The 21,225-nt window shown below is 41.4% G+C and overlaps 1 protein-coding gene across 1 annotated transcript; it reads left to right on the top strand.

Moving 5' to 3' along the window:
- Positions 1-145: 145 nt before the first annotated feature.
- Positions 146-3,681, top strand: LOC311064764 (leucine-rich repeat-containing protein 3-like). The gene is made up of 2 exons (XM_084084702.1): positions 146-493; positions 2,490-3,681. The coding sequence occupies exon 2, from the start codon at positions 2,872-2,874 to the stop codon at positions 3,670-3,672; it is 801 nt and encodes a 266-aa protein (XP_083940828.1). The 5' UTR covers positions 146-493; positions 2,490-2,871; the 3' UTR covers positions 3,673-3,681.
- The last annotated feature ends 17,544 nt before the right edge of the window (positions 3,682-21,225 follow it).

Raw genomic sequence — 21,225 nt, 5'->3', positions numbered from 1 at the left:
CACTGCAGCTGCCAGCCCACTGGCAGACGGACCCCTTCTGGCGCGTCTGGCCACGTGCGCTGCGCGCAACTGAGGGCGCAGCGCGCGTAGAGAACAAGTGTAGCCAGTAGCGGTCACTTCAGAGAGCCTCGACACCCATCAACAAGTGACTGCATGTCCCTTTCTTTCTTCACAAGACGACAGATACCAATCCTAAGGGATCAGATGAGCTGCTCCTGACACATGGTCAGATGTAACGAGTCGTGTGTGTTTGGAGATTGAATGACTTCGATCTCCAGGTGCCGTTTTGGAACTTTCACATTTTGTTCTTATGGACATGGAGATGATGTGGATGTTGTGGTCCTGAGCATTTTTCCACGAAAGGGTGTATTTATAGCCTACTATTTCCAGATGATTGTGTGAAGGGAGCTGGTTTCGTAATGTGGAGACAATATCGCGATCTGGGCACCATGGAAAAACTCTTTCCTGAGGGAACTCCGTCACATCAGGACAAGTAAGTTCATAGCCTTGGATCAAGACTATCATATTTATCGAGTCTGACTTTTACTTTCGTATCTACATAAAAAAAAGGTCATATGATAGTCTTGATCCAAGGCAATAAGTTCACAGTGTTTATTTTTGTTTTACTGCATTATTAAGACACAGTAACATTACACATATTTTAGGTTTTGCATGTGTAGGTTAGGCTAGCCTATCTATAGGCTGCTTCACGAAAATGGTCAGCGTTTTGATACAATACTAGTAGCCAAATAAAATGCCATTATCTTGTAGCCCTCCGGTTCCCAATCTTTTTAGCTCGAGACCCAAAACAGAAATGTTATTTCTTCTTAGGACCCAAACTATAGTGAAAATAGCAGATCTACAAGCTCACAACGTGTTGACACTTTGTGAGCTTGTAGGTCTGCTATTTTCACTATACTTGACTTTTTTTTATTCTGAAACATTTTTTAAAAGATTTTATAAAATCATTTGAAATAATTGTAGGAAACGAAAAAAGGGGATATATACTAGTGACCCACTGTTTGTGAACCACTGTTGTAGCCTAGGTACGCCTAGGTGGCTGGCTTATTCATTAAGTCTATACAGCAGGCAGTTGCACAGCACAGCTCTGGTCCATATAGTGTTAGAAGGAGTTCTCTAAAGCTATGGACATATGTGTGAAGAGAGATACAGTTGACCTGATATACTGAGATTTGCTGAGACACCTTAAAAATGCAAATATATCATTCAAATTAAATGTTTGATAGAATTATAAACACACACACACACACACACACACACACACACACACACACACACACACACACACACACACACACACACAAACTATATATATATATATATATATATATATATATATATATATATATATATATATATATATATATATATATATGAGGTCAAAACATTATACTGATCTGCATTAGTATTGGTGAGCAGTTTTCAATTCATCATCTCCGAAATACAGCTTGGGACCATTGAACCTATAGATAACTGTTTGCATTAGGACCATCAGGCAAACACAGGAACAGCACATATTGTATTAATTTAGCCTATATGATTGATGTGAAAAATGAATTGGGCTTTCGTACCCTCAGTGTGTTCTGGGTGCCTTTGTGTATGAATTTATGACATCCTGTCCACACCTCCTGACAAATGGGTTTGTGAGGGCTTTATTTAACTATAGTGTGTGTGTGTGTGTGTGTGTGTGTGTGTGTGTGTGTGTGTGTGTGTGTGTGTGTGTGTGTGTGTGTGTGTGTGTGTGTGTGTGTGTGTGTGTGTGTGTGTGTGTGTGTGTGTGTGTGTGTGTGTGTGTGATGCCCCTCTAAAATGTTGCCTCATGGCGAGTGACCTCACCCAGAGAGGGATTACATGTGTGATCAATGTAGTCCACAAGAGGGCACACCGTCCCAATATGATCATTATGTATGGCGCTTGGCGCACTGTCTTGCATTCTACTGATTTATCTGTGAATGATAATCACCAATTTGATGTGTAAAGGACTCTGTGGAACAAGCTTTTCTTTATTATTTATGGCAAGCGCAGCTAAAGTGACATTTGCCCAGTTATGAAAAGATTGTATTAGCTACCCTGCTCTAACAGAAGAGATGGATTTCATGTATTGTTTTGAGTGTCTAGAATTAAATAGTTTCTTTCTTTCTTTCTCCATTGTAATTCAATTCGAGAATGCAAGAGATGGCAGATATGTTTGTCTGCCGGTTTATATGATTCCATTCTAAGTGAAATGGATCTCAGTAATCACATTACACGTTTTGTAATCACTGCAGGGATAGAATTGACTGTGTCTGCTCTGGGAATACAAAGACCATTTTGCTTACTTACTATACAAAAATGATAAATAATCTGAAGAAGATTGATTCTACACATTCTACACGTTGTGGTTTCTATTTTTTTCTCCCAATGTATTGACGAACATACACATGAATTCTCAATAAGAGTTTTTTTTTCTCTTTGCTTTATTTTCCCAGGGCCCAACATGGTATGACGAAGCCTCAGACTGCCAACAAGGCTCCTAACTTGCTGGTTTCTTCAACTTCCTCACAGTAAACCTGGGAATAGACAGAGGTCCTCTGGAATATGCTTTTTGTCATCTGTTTTAAAGCAGTGCCAGATGAAATCCCCAAATATTCATCCTGATGGATTAACTCAAGAGAAACCTTTGGGGGTCTAAAATACAACAACAACAACAACAACAACAACAACAACAACAACAGCAACAACAACAACCCCAAAGCACACTTTGATTTGAAAGCCATAATGACGCTGCATTGACCGCCATCCAAGGTAAAAATAGAGGTGGAACCCTAATGGCTCTTGCGTGACAGGACTCTCAGGAGCTTACAGCTGAACATGTGGCATCGTGCGGAGCCTGATTTGCCCAGGAAATCCCTCACCCTGGCCACTTCTGCTCTGTTCTGGTGCTCGATCCTTGGGACGTTTATTGCAAGTATGCCAGTGGCGGGTTGTCCCAAAAGCTGTCACTGCATAGAGAAGAGCGGCTTGACCATGGTCCAGTGTATGTCTCGCAACCTTGAGAAGATCCCCCCAGACCTGCCTCGAGACACCGTTATCCTGCTCCTGGCGTCCAACCACATCACCAAAATCCCCCACCAGGCCTTCAAGGAACTCTATCGCCTGCAAGAGTTGGACCTGTCACATAATGACATTGAGACTGTGGACGTTGGGGCCTTTCAGGGGGTGTCTGACAGCCTCCGGCTCCTGGACCTCTCCAACAACCACATCCAGAGTGTCCCCAAGGAGGCGTTCGCACGCCTCCGGGCGAAGATCAGCCTCTCCAACAACCCCTGGCACTGTGAGTGCACATTGCAGGAGGTCCTCAGGGAGCTGCGCTTGGACCCGGAGACGGTGAATGAGGTCAACTGCCACACGGCGGTGCAGGAGGAGTACGCGGGAAAGCCCGTCATCCAGGTGCTTGACTCGGGGATCAACTTCTGCAACTTTCACCACAAGACGACCGACGTGGCCATGTTCATCACCATGTTCGGCTGGTTCACCATGGTGATCGCGTACGTCATCTACTATGTGAGGCATAATCAGGAGGATGCCAGGAGACACCTGGAGTACTTGAAGTCGTTGCCCAGTGGCTCACAGATCAGCAAGGATTTGGATACAATCAGCACCGTTCTCTAGCAGGGAAGCGCTGTATTTGAGGTGTATTTGAGGTCTTTCAGTAAAGCTTCGAAGGATAGCTTATCAAAAAAGCTTTTTGTTTGTTTCCTGGTCTAGCTATTACTCAACCTATTTTATTGACTACTTGAGTGTGAGCAATTCTGACTCTACTGCCCTACAGTACCTATCAATGCAATCTTACAGGATAAACTTTGACAGCACAAACACAACTAATAGTACTGTAGGTCTCCAAGACCGCCTGAATATGAAATACATTATTTGTTCTTTAAAATATTAGCCACAGATTAGTTAACTACACTGAGCCACAGGCCTCTCCATTCAGCGGGTGTTAATTTGTTGCTTGTCCTTTTGTAAGTGTGCAGTATTTATCATAGTCATGCAAATTGAAGCAGACACAAACAGAGAATCTGAAAGGCCATTGCATTTCTGCGATCAGAGTAAGTGCTACAAATAGGAGTAAACCATAAAACAAACTAAATCAAAACTCTGCCACGGCCATTGATTTTGTTAAAGCGTAACATACAGTAGATTGCTTAGACTCAATCTTGTTACTGCCCTTGCAGGAGATGGAAAGGAAGTTAATTTGCTTGTCAGGACTTGTTTGTGCCCAAGTCACAAGTGCCTATTCTCTGAGATTTGTACACCATACCACTAGTGCATTGGGCTGGACAATTGAGTCCCAAGTCCCCTCCCTATACCCTTCCTCTTTTGCTTGCAGAATTCAAGGTTAACTCTGTAACTCCTACTCCTAAGCCTCTGAAATGACTTGGAATGGCATAAGCTGTTTTATTTTGTCCCGCTTTGTGGCAGAGCAGGCCTTAACAACAGACCTTGCAGGTATAGATTGTGATCTCTAGGAGTGCCTTGTGGGGTTGGGACTAGAGGCCAGGCTCAAGTCGAAATGTTCTTGCCACTTTGGATCCCTGGTGGGAAAAAAATCTATTCAAGGTTATGAGTTTTAATTTAACTGAGAGTGTAAAAACATCTTAAATTAACACGGTTTGTACGGTATACAAATTGCATCAGAAAACTGATTGCAAACAAACAAACAATAAATAAATAACAGGAAAGTACTACTTTTCTATGACTGACATTTGACAATTGACCTTAAAGGTAGGGAAATTGATTTTTTTTCTTAAAAGTACTATACATATACTATAAAGTACTATATTCTGATAGTAATCATTGCTACAGAGCTTTTGTTCGGTCACAGGTGTCTCTCCAGCTCTTTAGTAAACAGAATATAGTACATTTTCAGGTAGGTGAGAGCACTGAAAATGCATTTTCTGTTTATTAAATAGCTGAAGAGACATGGGAGACTCCTTATATGGACAGGACACTCTATAGTAAAGAGTGCTATCAGAACATAGACCCATTTTGCAATTATTTGAATAATTGCAAATCACTTAATACCCTTTAACTTACCCCACCCCCACCCTCTGGCCAAACCCCACCCTCTGGTAGTCCAGAAGTAAAAAAGGTCCACCACTAGAGATGCAATTCTGCATAATGTGCATCTGACAATACTGTCTTAAAATGGACTCATTTGTCCTGGATGTTGTATGTGTGCCGTTTAGATTTGTCTTAATCTGACTTGATGTGTGTGTGTTAGGGGTGTGCCGATACACTAATTTCACGAAACGATACGATACGATATTTGACTCACAACTTCGATACGATACGATACGCACTTTTTTTATTATGAAAATATATGGAGGAGAAAAAAAGAAAATGCAAACAAATAATTCTGTTTTTGCATTATTCAGACATGCAAACTTGTAGCTTTTCAGCTACAATAGCCGTTTTGAATCCAAATAGTATGACACCTGACCCGAAAAAAAAACATGTTGTCACTCTTTTCACTTCGGGGCCGTTTGCATGCCTGATTATTATGATTGTAAAAAAAAAAAAAAAAAAAAAAAAACATTTTTTTTTTTTCCCAAAACGATACATATCGTCGCGAAAACGTATCGCGATATATCGCGGGACGATATATCGGCACACCCCTAGTGTGTGTGTGTGTGTGTGTGTGTGTGTGTGTGTGTGTGTGTGTGTGTGTGTGTGTGTGTGTGTGTGTGTGTGTGTGTGTGTGTAGCAATGTGTATAAAACTGTTAGAATCGAGAGGACTTAATTGTATAGCTTATTTGTGAAGAACGTCTACAACTAAATGTAGATCCAAGTGTTTCGGTGTCTTAGCATAATGTGGTTGATTCGTTTTTTATTTTCCCCCTAAATGTCACAGGATTAATCAGAAACATTGAGATTTGTATTTCTGTGATGGAAATGAAAGGGCTTCAAGAGTTTGGTTTGTGATAATTATGTCACATATCAATTGTCCTGTCGGACATTGTTGTCTTATTTGTTTTCTGGACTTCATTGGGTACTGTACCAGCATTTAAAATAAAGATTTTACAGAAGATAACTCTTTGTGAGTTCACATTTGATTTGCCTGCAAATACATTACATTGGTAGAATATAATCTGACAAAAACTAGCTTTAATTTGACTAAAAGGAAGAAAACAGATGGTAATGGTGTCCTATTCTTTCAACTTAATTATCTTGATCTTACATTCTCATGGTAATGTATTGATTTTCATCCAATGAAACAGCACTTACACATTCCACTTACTGGAAGTAAATATCTGATAAACATCTGAAGAAGTCCACAGATATTCAAGCATTTAAGTTGACTTAAAGTTTAGTTTTAGTTTGAGCTTCCTGGATCAATAAAAATCATTACTGAGAGTTTCACACACCTTAAAGCTCCTCCAACAGAATGAAAACAAACTAGAAAAAGTGTTCCTCGGAGCACAAGTCTCCGCCGGGTCAGGTAGATTATTGTGGCCTCCTGGTGGCGCTATAATAGGCCAATGTGAAAAGGGTGCCATTTCTTCCTGGGCCAAGTGGGAATCTCTGTGGAAAATTTCACGGATGCTGCGTTCATGATTTGAGGCATTTTGTTCAAAATGAACCAATCCTGCAAACTTTGGAAGCCAATCTTAGCCAATCAGGATGGAATATGGTAAATCGGACAGATCCGTGATGATCACATGACTATAGAGATACTGTGTACCGATTTGCGTGTTTTTTTGGACAAAATCTGTAGGAGTCATATCCAAAAATGTGTTTTGCAAAAGTCGGCCTCATGGTGGCGCTATGACAGCCTGATCTGAAAATTGTGGGGCAGAGGTTTTGCTGTGGCATCCAGGGAGTGTGTGTGTGCAGTTTCATAGCGACCGGGACAACGGTGGCGGAGATTAGCTGGTCGCAGACAGAAGGACGGACACACACACACACACACACACACACACACGGACACACGGACGGACGGGGGGAAAAACATACTCTCTCGCCATGCCTTTCGGCAATTAACAAATCGGAAAACACAACATTTCACAAAGCAAGTTTGCAAATCGGAAGGCATACAATTATGCAAAACAGAACCCCACAACCTTTGAACAAATTAGCAAATCAGAAACCACAATGACATTTCACAAAGCAAATCAGAATATAACAGCATTTCAAAAAAGATAAATTGAACTGAACTGACATCTGAAGTCAGTACCTGGCCATCTCTCAGCCACGTGACAAGGATTTCCTTTGGGTAAAAGTTGTATGCACTGCACATGAGCATGGATGAATGTCACTGTGCAGGTTCACTGATTTCAGTTTGATGTTGGGTTTGGCTCTTAGTTCACCTGAAAGATCACAGTACATCAACATCAGCTTCTGTGTTTAATGCAGGGGTTCCCAAACCTTTCCAAGCCAATGACACCCAAATAACCATTGCTTTGCACCCACTGACAATGCCTTGTGAAATGGCTTAAACTTTTTTAATTGTTTGAACATTTTTTTTAAACATATGTACTTTCACAAACACATACTGATGTGCATGCAATGCACAGTCAGGTACACACATAAGAATACAGTAGCCTACATTTGCTGCTTTATAAAGTTTTGCTTTATAAACCATTCTCACTCACAGACCATGCTGCACTGTTTCCTTTTTCTATTGTAACATTTTCAGTTCGTAGAGCACATGATCTGCCGCATTGGAAAAACTTTATATCCTGGGGCTTGACACAAAGCTGGGTTGGACTTGGAAAATGTTGGGGTGGGGACTGTGAGTAAAGAGTAATACACTTCCTTTAACAACTGAACAAACTACTGATTAGATTAGTGTTTTCCAACCTGGGGTCCAGACCCCTGGACTTTTCTTTTTCTTTTGAGTAATATATGATAATTGAAGTCAAAGCTATCACTCATTATTTCAACAAATGAATCGCATCTTGTCCTAATTAGAGTCCTCACCCAAAGATCCTTTTTGATTGTTTGTTCTTAGCAAGGTCAATTCAGTTGCAGGGAAAGCTTTGCAGAGCCTGCGTTCTGCTACTGCGGTCGATTTGAAATTGACACTTGAAATAACATGGCTAAAAATGAGCAACAGATTGATTGGAAGGCATGTGTGCTGTCTGTGTGTCATGAATTTTGTTGAATGAATTTTGTTGAATGAATTTTGTTTGAATTTTGTTGTTTTCAGAAATGTCCCCGAGGCCTACCGTAGCATTGGCAGAGCTAGTTAGAATACACCCAAACCACTGTAAATAAATGAATAATACATCGTATAAATAACACATAACACGTTGCTCAGGAGGTACAGCGGCCGCTTGGGGACCGGATGATTCCCAGTTCGATCCCGGGCTCCCCCAGAGTTAGTGTCGAAGTGTCCTTGAGTAAGACACTGAACCCCTAATTGCTCCCAATGAGCAGGTTGGTGCCTTGCATGGTTTCCTCCGCCGTTGGTGTGTGAATGTGTGTGTGAATGGGTGAATATATTGCACACTGTAAAGCGCCTTGGATAAAGGTCCTATATAAATGCACCATTTACATAAAGGTACAGCCCATAAATGGACCCTCAGGAGATTTATACTTAGTTGTGCGCAGGTTTCACACACTGAAAATGGCCTAAATACAAGTTCAAAACACATTGCAGCGCAATGCGTTGTGAGTTTGTAGATCTGTTATTTCCTGTGTGCAACATGATAACTCAGGCATAAAAGTTGTGACACTGCATGGGAGCAGCGCTTTATTCTAGCCCTGAGGAGGCCAGAGTTATCCATGATGAGTTATGATTGGATGTGGAAAGGCTTTGAATTTCCTCTGTGATGGGGAAATGCAACCATTAGCCATGAATTGAATAAACTAGGGCGATGCCTGTTGGGTACATGCACCCTTTGGTTAAGCAATACCAAAGGGTGTATGTTGATGTCATGCTGTGTTCACGCTGGCAGATACAAAGCTACTGTCTACCATTTATTTTCAGTGGAAGCCAGCGACATGGAGATACAAAGGAACACCCAATGTTTGTAGCTGCTACAAAATCTATAAAGCTGCAATCCAAGTTGAGCTGGCTTCAGCCAGCCCAGACTTTTATATTTTACTTTATACTTTTCTCGTCGGATGCATGCTTGATGATGTCAACGAGCGTGTTGATCACTTCAACAGTGACTCTGCGACAGACACACGGCACGCTTTGTATCTTTGTATTTTGCGTACTTGTGTGAACGCAGCATCTTACTACTCAGTGCAGTACCCATTATCATAGCACTTGGAGGCGAGTCTATGATGTCTTGCTTTCGGAGCGCACGCCCCTTATTCAATACTTGTAGGCTACTTGGAGGCCGGTCTATGACGTCAGTACTATGATGTCATATTGATGACATACAGACATACAGATTTGTGGATATTCTGTCCAACATTTTTGTTTTGGACTAGTGCCAATCCAACTGGCTTCCCACGCGGGTCCTCGGCGATACACACAGCAAGTTTGAAGTAACAAGATATGTGGGAGAGACATGGACTGATACGCAAAGGTTTTGTGAATAGATAGCTCCAGTAGCCTACATACATACAGATCACAATTGTCACCTGAACCCCGGAGAGGCATTGGTACCCCCCCCCCCCAACCGCCACCAACACCACCACCAACTGAACACCTAAAACCCACCTCTGCCATTCCACCATTTTGGTTCTGGCTCATTGCTCAATCTAGTCATGATTTATTAACGTAGTGAATGTTTTGTGGAAAAGAGAAAGTGGCTCATTGCTGAATAGAGATAATCTTTTCAAGAAGTGGTAATGGGTCTCCAAGTAGGCTATTAGGGAACCTATCTTACACTCCCTTTTCAAAGTTTTCCTTTCATTCTGCAACAGAGACTTATGGCAGGCCATAAACTGGATGATGTAAATATTATCCATAGCTGCAAATCTTTAGAGGGCAGGGGACTTGAATCAGTACCCATGTTCTTCAATGAACTTGCATGTCAGAATCTGGCACGCACCACAGGCGTGCTAAATCCCATTTCAGTGCAGACAACAAAGGGCAGAGTTGGCTTCACAGCCATGTCTAGTTAATGTGTTTTAAAAACGGGGGAGCATCCAGTTCTTATTTCCATAACAAAGGGACACATGATAAGATGCACAGTGTACAGGTCACACTGCCCACTGACTTCACTCATCCCTGTTCGTACAGCCTCAGTCAGACTCAGCAGCATCTCCCCACAAGCCCGAACATCTTTTACACAATAAATATCAAGGTAAATATAAATAACACATTAACCACTTCAGCTCTATTATATATTTAGGCTATTCGAAAATAGCGTGGCACCTAGGCGGCGCATCGCCTAGAAGAGGGTCTGTGTGTGACTTATCCCAAACATCCAATGGTTTGAAGTTTCATTCATTATATTGACATTCGGAATAATTAACATTTCTGACATTCACTTACTTATTTTTTTTTCCTGGCTCACAAGACAATTCACTCTCCACTTTGCAAATCTGGTTTAGAGAGGATACGGAAACGGTCTGTGTGTGTGTACATGTATATGTTATTCAAATACATTTTACAGTGTACAATATATTCACCCATCCGCACACATCCACACAACGACGGCGGATGCAACCATGTAAGGCAAAAACGTACCCATCACGGGCATGTTTGGAAACTTCAAATACAGAGACTCCTCTTTAGTAGTTGGAGTATTTGCCAAATACATACACACATGGAATTTGTCCTCTGCATTTACTCATATTAACTATCAGGAGTAGTGGGCAACTATTGAACAGCACCCGAGGAGCAGTTGGGCTTTGGTGTCTTACTCAAGGAATCTTCGACACTAAGCCAAGAGAAGCAGCTAGGGATCAAACCCCAAACAGCTGCTTCACCCTGAGCCACTGCCACCCATAAAACATTATCATTCACAGGATTCAAACCCGTGTGGGGAAACTGCATTGGATTTCGAGTCCAAACTCTCGGCCACCGTTGACTGTACCATCTCTGGCGCAAAGCCATATATGGGTATTATGTTCCAACCTCACAGCCAATCGGCTGAGAGGCGTAACCTACGTCACCCCTCGAGGCCAAACCGGGTACTTAAACTCAGTTTAAGTACACCGGTCAGAATGTTCTCATTTATATTTAAATTATCCAGTCGAAAGAAAAAGAGTTTTCTTTTGCCTGAACACGGTTCATTAGTTACTTCTTTGATATATGTGCACAAATGCTAAACAAAAGCAAAAAGGGCGTGGCCGCAACATGGACCTCAAGATCCATTCTTCTGACAGCAAGAAGATTCCTTGTCATTATGAGACATACTGTCAGAAGCGCCGTTGTCCCTTCCTACACCGGAGGCCACAGTTCTTAGGCGACGGTGACGGCGACGCCCCCCCCACACCCAACACTGATTGGAAAACAGGTCAGGACTGCCCCCCTGAGCAGCAGGATCCTCCCCTCGCTGAAGTGAGGGTGAAGAAGACCTTGGAGGACATCCAAAAGGAGAAGGCGGAGGCTGAACTCTCCTTACAGATCTCGCGCTATCTGAAGGAAATCAGATTTGAAACTGAGCAAGCAAGGAAGTTTGAAGTCAGCACCTCGTCATTACAGCCTGGTGAGGTGACAACAACACAAGACATCATAAAGGAGCCATCGTGCTGCAAGCGGAAGAGCTTACCGCCCACACCAGAGGAACAGGCCCGCAGACGGAGGAAGGGATAACAAGGTTTGCATTTCCTCTGCTAGTCTCGCAGTAGCCAGACATCAAGATAAATATGTATCTGATGTCTGGCTACTGTGAGACTAATTTGCGCTGTGCCGCTATACCCTGATGTAATTTGTTGGGGTTCACATTCAAACCAGCAAACCTGAGCGTGATTGGATGCCGGACGGCGGCGATATGAATGACAATGTTTTTGCCTGGGTCTTCATATTGCTCAGCGATCGACCAAAGACCCTCGGGATCGACATGTTATGGCTCCAATAGTAGAATTTACACTAGAAATATTGAATGTTAGTTATATAGTATAAAACTTCAAACAATTTGATTAGGGTGATTGTGGATACACACAAACAGAAGGAGCCTCAGGTCATCTCTGCTTTCTAACAGTCTGGGTCTTTGGGGGGGAGCAGGGGGAATCATGAGAAGCAGAGTTAAAAGAATCAAATAACAGAGGAATAATTGTATCACATTTGTGAGACACAACTACCGTACATCCAGTCAGGGGCATCCTCAAAACTCCTAACCAAGATATTTATAGGAAGTATTGTACTTTAAGTTCATTGATCCAAACAGAAATATGTGGTTGCTCTGCAGTTCACATTGCTTTCTAAAATGTATAATCTCAGTTTTTCACTGTAAACAGCAAGTCTTCATTTACTAGACCATAAACTCAGCATTTTTTTGTGAATTAAACTCGTTCTCAGCAACCAACTCAGTGTCATCGCCATAGAACAGAAAAATTAAGCTTTTGCAAAAGTTCAATAAGGAAGATATTTTCCCTCACGCCATCTTTCATTAGGCTTGATCTCTTGAGAGAGCCCAGTTACATTATACTCACCATTCTTTATTATAATTTATTTTTTTATTTTTCTCTCAAAAATTTGGCATGCTCTCCGCCATACATTCACTTAGAATAATCCTCGGCAGATTACGGCCCATTGGTCGGATCTGGCCCACAGACATGTGGCCCGCAAGGCCATCATGAGCACAGAAATAATGTTGTTATAATGAACAAAAACAGTTAATGTCATTTTGCTAGTTATAATCACAATGATGTATTTTATTTGCACAAGAGACATAATGTTCCTTAATTTGCGTTTATTTGCACAACCAACTGATGTGCTGTCTTATTTTTTTGTTTATTTGCACAAGAGACTGAAGTGCTCTGTCTCGTCTTTTATTTGCACAATAGACTGTGGTGATATTTCTTATATTTAGTTTATTTGCACAATAAACTGAGGTGATCTGCCTTCTTTTTTTGGTTTATTTGCACAAGAGACTGAGGTGCTCCGTCCTACTTTTTATTTGCACAAGAGACTGAGGCGCTGTCTTATTTGTTTGATTACTCACTTTATATGCATTATATTGTTTTGTTTTGTTTTGATATTTTGTTATTCTTATGTATTATTTAAAATATAACTGCAATTTGTGGGTAGCTTCTACTGACGTGACAATAAAGCGAAGTTGATTTGTGTCCACCCCACCGCCTGATCAATTTCTCATGTAGCTCCCCCATGGAGAATTATTGTCCACCCCTGACCTAGAAGTTTGTTCAGAGGTAAACAAACATGAATGTATGGTCATACAGTAGGTCGGACCTACAGTATATCTATCAATTGACGATCAGATAAAATTATTAAAATGATTATTTTATGATCATAATCTTTCCTTTTTGGGAAAAGCAATACTTTTGTTCAATAAAGTGGATGTATTATTAGTACTGTATGCTTGATCTCTTGAGAGAGCCCAGATATATTATTGTCATTATTTTTTATAATATATTTTGTATAATATATTTTCTTATTTTTTATCCTCAAAACATTGGCATGCCCTACCTAGCTCTGCCATACATCCACCTATAGAAGCTTTGTTCAGACTTAAAAATGTTTTACAAAATAGCCGGGAAACCTTTTATACTTTTGGAAATATTTTTTTGAAATGTGATTTGCGGCTATAATGCCCGGATCATGTTCGCTACAGTATGTCCTGTAGCGAACACATAGACATGGGAGTCATCCTGTGTCCAGTGCGGCACAAATGAAGTAAATATATTCCTGGTCAAATATTACTCAACTACAAGTGAAAGTTGCTCTGTCAAATTTGTACTTGAGTTAAAGTACTGGAGTTTTAAAACACTAGTATTCAAACAGTATTCAAAAGTGCATGCTTTTAAAAATACTTAAGTATTAAAAATTACAATTTACAAAGAACATTTGTAAATCACTTTATATGCATTATATTGTATTTTGTTTAGTACATGCATTGCTGAACTAAACCTTTGACATTTTCCAAAGCAATAGAAATCCATTATGTACTTTCTCTTCCTAGAAATATAGTGGAGTCAAAAGTACAATCATCTTTGAAATATGAAAGTATCCAAAAATACAAATATTCAAGTATAGTACAGACACCCATATGAAAAGATTTGTGTTAAAAAAAAAATCAAACACTTTAAAGATTTTTCAAAAATGTTCAGAAATAGCAGATGTACAAGCTCGCAGCACGGCACGAAGTGACGCGCTGTGAGCTTGTAGATCTGCTATTTTTGAACAGCCAACGCTAACATCTAAAATGACACAGATGCTTTCCCGGTTTTAATGGGTTAATCCCTTCATCACTTACAGACTGTCTGTACATCCACAAACATGAGCACGTGCACGCACCCGTGCTTACCTCTACGCACGCACGCACGCACGCACGCACGCACATACACACATGTCATGCTGACAGGTAATGTGCCCGGGATGGGCACTGAAAAGTGTGTGAGAGTGTCATGCTGACAGACTGCTTATTTATTTGTATTATAGCTGGCTTTGTGTTGATTCCTTTTGATTTTGTGTGCATGCATGCTTTTCCTTATTATTTCATTTTGAGTTGCAGTGCTTTGGAAGCCAGTCTATTCACCTGTTTCTTGGCTGTGTTTTCCACTTCCTGATTTCATTGGATATCATCAGTCATCTGACCGGTTTCTTTGGATTTCATTGGATCAAAAGACAGGAAGTGGAACACAGTGAAAAGCCTAGGAAACAGGTGGATAGTGGCAGTAGTTCAGCATTGAGGACTCCAATTGGACAAGTGAGTTGAACAGGTGCAGGGCATGAGCTAATGACTCTATTGCAGGCTGCTATTGGTGCTGGGCTGGAAGGCTCTCCCTATTTAATAGCCACTGTTGCAGAGTGATGCAGATACAGAGATACACAGACCTTCAACCAGGGCAGAGGAGGCAGACCTGAAAGAAGTTGGAAGGAACCAGCCGGACCCCCTAGGAAAGGAAAGTAAGCCCCCATGCACTAGACACGAGTGAACGTTACTCAGATTTTATCTGGATTTTAATGCTGGGATCTGTGGTCACTTATTAGAGCCGAAGCCTTTGGCCTATTTGATTGTTCACACTATTACACTACACACACACACACACACACACACACACACACACACACACACACACACACACACACACACACACACATCTATGGCTTGGCTCTCAAGCAGTCTCATTGCAGAGTAACAAGAATGTAAAGTATGTATGATTTAATGCACGGTACATGATTATCAGATACAATTTGCCCAGAATGACTAGTTATCCACAGGTTTTGTAGCAATTTGTGGCAATTGTAGAAAATGTTAGGCCTTAAAATGTCCTAAGCAATGTATGATTATATGTATTTGGGCCTCCCATTTATAAAAGAAAGAGTTCTCAGCTTGCCCTCAGAGAGTCAAACAATGCAGATCAACAGAGAAAAAGAATAATGTCCGCACACTGGTTCTCAGTCACGTATTTATGAATGCTCAACGTTAACAATCATAAGATCTTCATCAGGAATTGTAAGGTTACCTTTACTACTATCTCACCCAGGTGTCTATGCCTCATACTGGCCATTACTTTGACCTTCTTCATGACCTTGTGATCGGAAAGGGGTGGTTTCTTTCTTTCTTTTTTTTTTGCCTTAGAATCAGTAGTGAAGTCATTCATTCATTCATTGAGATGATTGTCTCAAGAGAATTAAGACCTATAAATGGATACAGTGTACTATGATAAAGAGTCCTCGTACCCAGTTTGATCCATTATAGCCTACATGTAAAGTGTCATTACAAGTGATGCAATCTCTCACTCCATATTGTGATAGCAGTGTCTGCACATCTTGAACTGCACTTTCTCTGACACTTTAATGTCACCTTGAAAGTTAATGGCCTACCACAGGCACTGCACTTTCTGCTCCATTTTGGATCATTTGCTTCTCTACAGAGTCCACAATACCATTAGTTAGTTAGTTAGTTAGTATAGGGTTGAAATGAACCTCGATCGATGTGAATGTGGTGTGGTTTCATAGCACTTGTCGGACGGTCCTGGATGCACGTGGCTCCTTCCTCACATTGAACCGGTGCCACGGCTAGCGCACTGTGGCTAATTTATACCCCCTTTTTTGTAATCAAATTACCATCAGATTGCACACGGCTCACAGCAGCTTTCAGCTTCTCAGAGGTGGCCTTGAGGATTTGAAGCATTGCTGTGCTGGGGCGGCTTCACATCACGCCGACTTTCATCCAATTAACATCAGCACAGAGCTCCACCAGACGCTCACCGCACTCCATTAGTGAGAGATCATGGTCCAGAACGATATCTGGAAATTACATGGGGCGGGCTAGCCTATCTGCCTTGTGCACCGCAGCTCATTCTTAACCAAGCGTGATTTTATACCATGGGCCGGGCTGATGGTTGTCTTTGTGAGAGGGTGTTGATTAAAGCTGTCACTTGAGCCCTATTCAACACAACTCATGATTTTAAAGATGGGACATTATGGGGACCTCCCTTGTCTGCACAGTAAAGTCCTCAGTGTCCATTTAGGCCTTTCCATTTTTACCATTTTGTTCTATTTGTAGGCTACACTCTCTAAGAACAAATTATCACATGGGATTGTACTGTGTGGTCGATGGTGTAAGGCATTGTCCAGACATAACTGTTCATCAGAGCATTGTGTCTATGCCTCAAAGCGGCTTTTGACACGATGGACAGGAGAAATAACTCTCTTTCTCACCCAGTTTATTTTCGTGATTTTATTTTACCTGCAGTATGGTATGGAGAAAAAAAAGTCACAATTTGCTCCACAGACAAGAGGAAAATTTTTTAGTAGTGAAGCAAAATGACAATAAATGCACCATGGATCAGTGAGTAGACTACTACCGATCTTTATTTCCCAATGCCTGGTCTAAAAGTAGGCCTACACAATGGATCTTTTAACTGCCATACTTTTTTCTTCATGTTGTACTTTATTATTAATGCCCATAAAATGCAGCCCCGAATGTCAAACATACAGGATGCAACTCTTGAGCTTGTTGAACTGGCAGGAAGGAGAATTCCTGGCAGATAATAACGATCGTTTGGCTTTCCTGCTTCTGTGAGATTGTGGCGATTACTCCTAAAGTATTGCTTTGACAGTGGTATTGATTGACCCTGATATTTATCATCCGATCCCCTCTGTGCTGCAGCCAGGCTGGTCTAGCTCAAGTCCTTTGATGATGGTTTAACAACCTTCAAATAAGCAAGTATTTTACATTTTTAAGATTTTAATGTATGGCACATCATTTGAAAATGTACAATCTGCACTTTTGTCATCTGTAAAAATGACTATTCCCCTACTGTACCCCTACTGTATCCGTATTTTCTTTTTCTATGAATTACACATTTTACTCTTAGTCATGAGGTCGATTGTGGAAAATGGCCCCTAAAACAATATTACAGCAGCTTTTCTCTGCTACCTCACTCAACAATTAATCCACGTAAGCTGTGCTTAGTTGACATATTGACAGATATTGATGATTCTATTATGCATGAGGCCAGAGACCCTGGTTCAGTTATAATGAACTGACTTTGACTTAAGTAAATATTTTAGTTTTCTATATTTTGAAAGGTTGTTTACAAAATTAGTTTCTCTTAACCCTATACGATAATACTGTAGATGTTAATTCCTTGACTTACTGTATACTTTTACTGACTGCTGGCCTTGGAAGCATACAGATCGTAGATGGGGGCACGTTGAGGATGATTTATTGTCTCAGCTGACCTGATGATGCGCTCCAACCTTCTCTGCAACCTGTGTGGGGCTCTCCTGAAGTCTACATTCATATCTGCTGTGCCACCTTTTGCCTGAATACAGACATTCTGAATCAGGCTAGGTTTCTGTCTCTCTGCAGAAGAACCCATTCAGCTAACAAATCGGCCATGGAATGGGCGGTTATCCACTTGTTAGTTGGGCATTTCCTGCAGGCCAGAGTGATAAGCCTTCTTGATTATGGTTTAACGGTGACGGACATGTTATGTGCTGCCTGTATTTGAGTATCTTAGGTTAGCCTTGTTATAATCCCCCATGAAGTCCTGAAAGTCCCTGTCTACTTAATCTATATAGCCAACCAAGTTTAGGGAGGATTGATTGATTGATTGGTTGATTATCTTTATTGATCATGAAGAAAACATATGTCACATGTAACATACATCTGACCCACCATAATCAAAAGGATAACACAAAAATGCTTACAGATTGTTTTCATTGCGGTCCTTATACGAGGTGTGTATGAGGTCATGTAGTGTGGGGTTGGTGAGTGCATGAATCAATGTATAGAGTTCAGGATGTGCTCATGTGTCCCTGGGCCAGGCAGGAACGTGAACACAGGGAATAAAGCAGGCACATTCCCATGGGGAATTAGCGGTTTTCAGTTGATGATTCAAAAATCTATATTTAACCAAGATAAGATATTTATTTACTGATCCCCATGGGGAAATTCAGGTGTAATAGTAGCAACGGCGGATGTTATCGATACCGGTAAGAGTAGTGAGACAAGAATAAGATAAAACCAAGTAAAATCAAATTAACTTTAAATATAATTACAATTACCTGTACCTGTCAATATATGATGAGTTGGTCTATCACCAGTGGATATATGAATGGATATAGTAAAGACTATCAACAGTGAATATGAGATTGAAGATATGCACAGTACAGTATCAGCCAGCCCTGGGTATCTGGATAATATATGTGGTCTATCAACAGTGAAAAATGTGTAAGTATATCAACAATGAATGTACGAGTCAATATAAGTAAGTATCTCTTTAGTTATCCTTAACAGGCAGTCATGGTTCAGCAGTGTACATCCCAGTACTCCATGTGCAGGAGTCAATAATCCTACAGAACAGAACAGAACCAAACCGTGATGTCGTTGCACCAGCCCTCGTTAATGTAGCAGCATGTTCCAACACTTTCCCCTCACGTTTTCTCCCCACTGCCTCTCTTGTGTGAGCTGCTCTGGGTAGTTGAAAGTGGGCCAGCTGCAGTGCATTCTCTTGGGTCACCTCACACAGCCAGGTCTCAGTGAAACAGAGGGCAGTGGGGAGAGATAAGCTTTTGGAGAGGAGTTGTGGTTTACTACTTTGCTGTTGAGAGAAGGGTGATTTGTGAGGAAAATACTGGCAAACCGGAGTGCTTCCCAGTAGTGGCGCTTGCACAGATGTACAGTATATATGAATATGTATACATATGTATACCTTTTATTGCACATTCTATATATTTGGCTATTAAATTATTCTCACCAATATTATGCACATTGCCGCTAAAAGTGAACTATTCTATTCTCAGCTAACTTTGTTTTATACTTCCTTCAACTTATTTTCATATATCCTCAGTTTATAACCAGTATTATTGTCTCCGCCAGGAGACTATTGTTTTCGTTCTCGTCCTTCCATGTGTCCACCAAGCTAACATTGGTCAAGCTTCACGTGACACGTGACAATATGTTGAAAGGGTGTGCTTTGATTGGCTAGCGAGACGCATGACGAAATAGAGACCTATAAATAGGTGTGTCACTTCAAAACATTGTTTACATGTTTTGAAGTGACATCAGTGGCATCAGCCAAGCTAACATTGGACATGTTAACTTGGCTGATTGAACATGTTAGCCAAGCTAACATGTTCTAATCCTTAGATGTTCTAATCTAAGAATCAGAACATTTCTAGAAAAATATGGTTAAAGATAGGGTAAGTGTGATTTCCTTTGGTTAAAATAGCACAGGTCTGCTGGCGGAGACTTGTGCTCCGAGGAGCACATTTTCTAGTTTTACATGGATTTGTGTCCACCGGCAATAGTTTTACATGGACATTTCTAGGCTATAGTATAGTACTGCCCCGTAAAACCTAACAGAACCCAGCACAGCCCACCAGAGCCCATTATAGCCCACCAGAGCCCAGCAGTCCGGCACATTCCAGCACACAAAGTCCAGCCCACTGGGAGAATAGCCTAGGGTATGGGGGTGGTTAAATGACTGTAATAGGCTATACAGGGCTGGGTCCAGCTGGAATAGGCTAGACTAGAATGTTCTAGGCCTTACTAGACTCTAATAGGCTCTATTAGGCTGTACTAGGCTCTTGTCAGCCCTGTAGCCCCTTTGCACTTGAGATTAACCACTGTGTCCACGGGCAATAGTTTTACATGGGTTTGTGTCCACTGGCAATAGTTTTACATGAACATTTCTAGGCTATAGTATAGTACCGCCCCGTACAACCTAATAGAGCCCAGCACAGCCCACCAGAGCCCATTATAGCCCATTATAGCCCACCAGAGCCCAGCAGTCCGGCACATTCCAGAACACAAATTCCAGCCCACTGGGAGAATAGCCTAGGGTATGGGGGTGGTTAAATGACTGTAATAGGCTATACAGGGCTGGGTCCAGCTGGAATAGGCTAGACTAGAATGTTCTAGGTCTTACTAGACTCTAATAGGCTCTATTAGGCTGTACTAGGCTCTTGTCAGCCCTGTAGCCCCTTTGCACTTGAGATTAACCACTGTGTCCACGGGCAATAGTTTTACATGGGTTTGTGTCCACCGGCAATAGTTTTACATGAAAATTGCTAGGCTATAGTATAGTACTGCCCCGTACAACCTAACAGAGCCCAGCACAGCCCACCAGAGCCCATTATAGCCCACCAGAGCCCAGCAGTCCGGCACATTCCAGCACACAAAGTCCAGCCCACTGGGAGAATAGCCTAGGGTATGGGGGTAGTTAAATGACTGTAATAGGCTATACAGGGCTGGGTCCAGCTGGAATAGGCTAGACTAGAATGTTCTAGGCCTTACTAGACTCTAATAGGCTCTATTAGGCTGTACTAGGCTCTTGTCAGCCCTGTAGCCCCTTTTGGGAAAGACTTACAACAGTAAAATCAAGCCCAATACTTGCATGGGAAAAGATTGCTTTGTCAGTGATTCCAGTGCGTATGGTCAAAGCAAGCCTGTGTGCATGCGCTGAGTACAATCATTTGGCCACATGGAAGCAACAAAAAAAGTCAATATGTCAATGCTGAAGGTATACAGATACAAGGCAGAGTACCTCTATGCTGCAAGTGGTATGTATGTAGATTTAACCACTTGACCACAAAAAATATAAATGATTTAAAAGATTGCCGATCTACAAGCTCACAACTTTTAATTTTTGTCTATAATGACTTGCCCATA

The sequence above is a fragment of the Gymnoscopelus microlampas genome (assembly GCF_963454915.1).
Source record: "Gymnoscopelus microlampas genome assembly, chromosome: 17".
In the NCBI taxonomy this organism is placed as follows: domain Eukaryota; kingdom Metazoa; phylum Chordata; class Actinopteri; order Myctophiformes; family Myctophidae; genus Gymnoscopelus; species Gymnoscopelus microlampas.
Note: the sequence above shows the minus strand (reverse complement) of the source record. Positions and strands in the feature narration are given on the sequence as shown.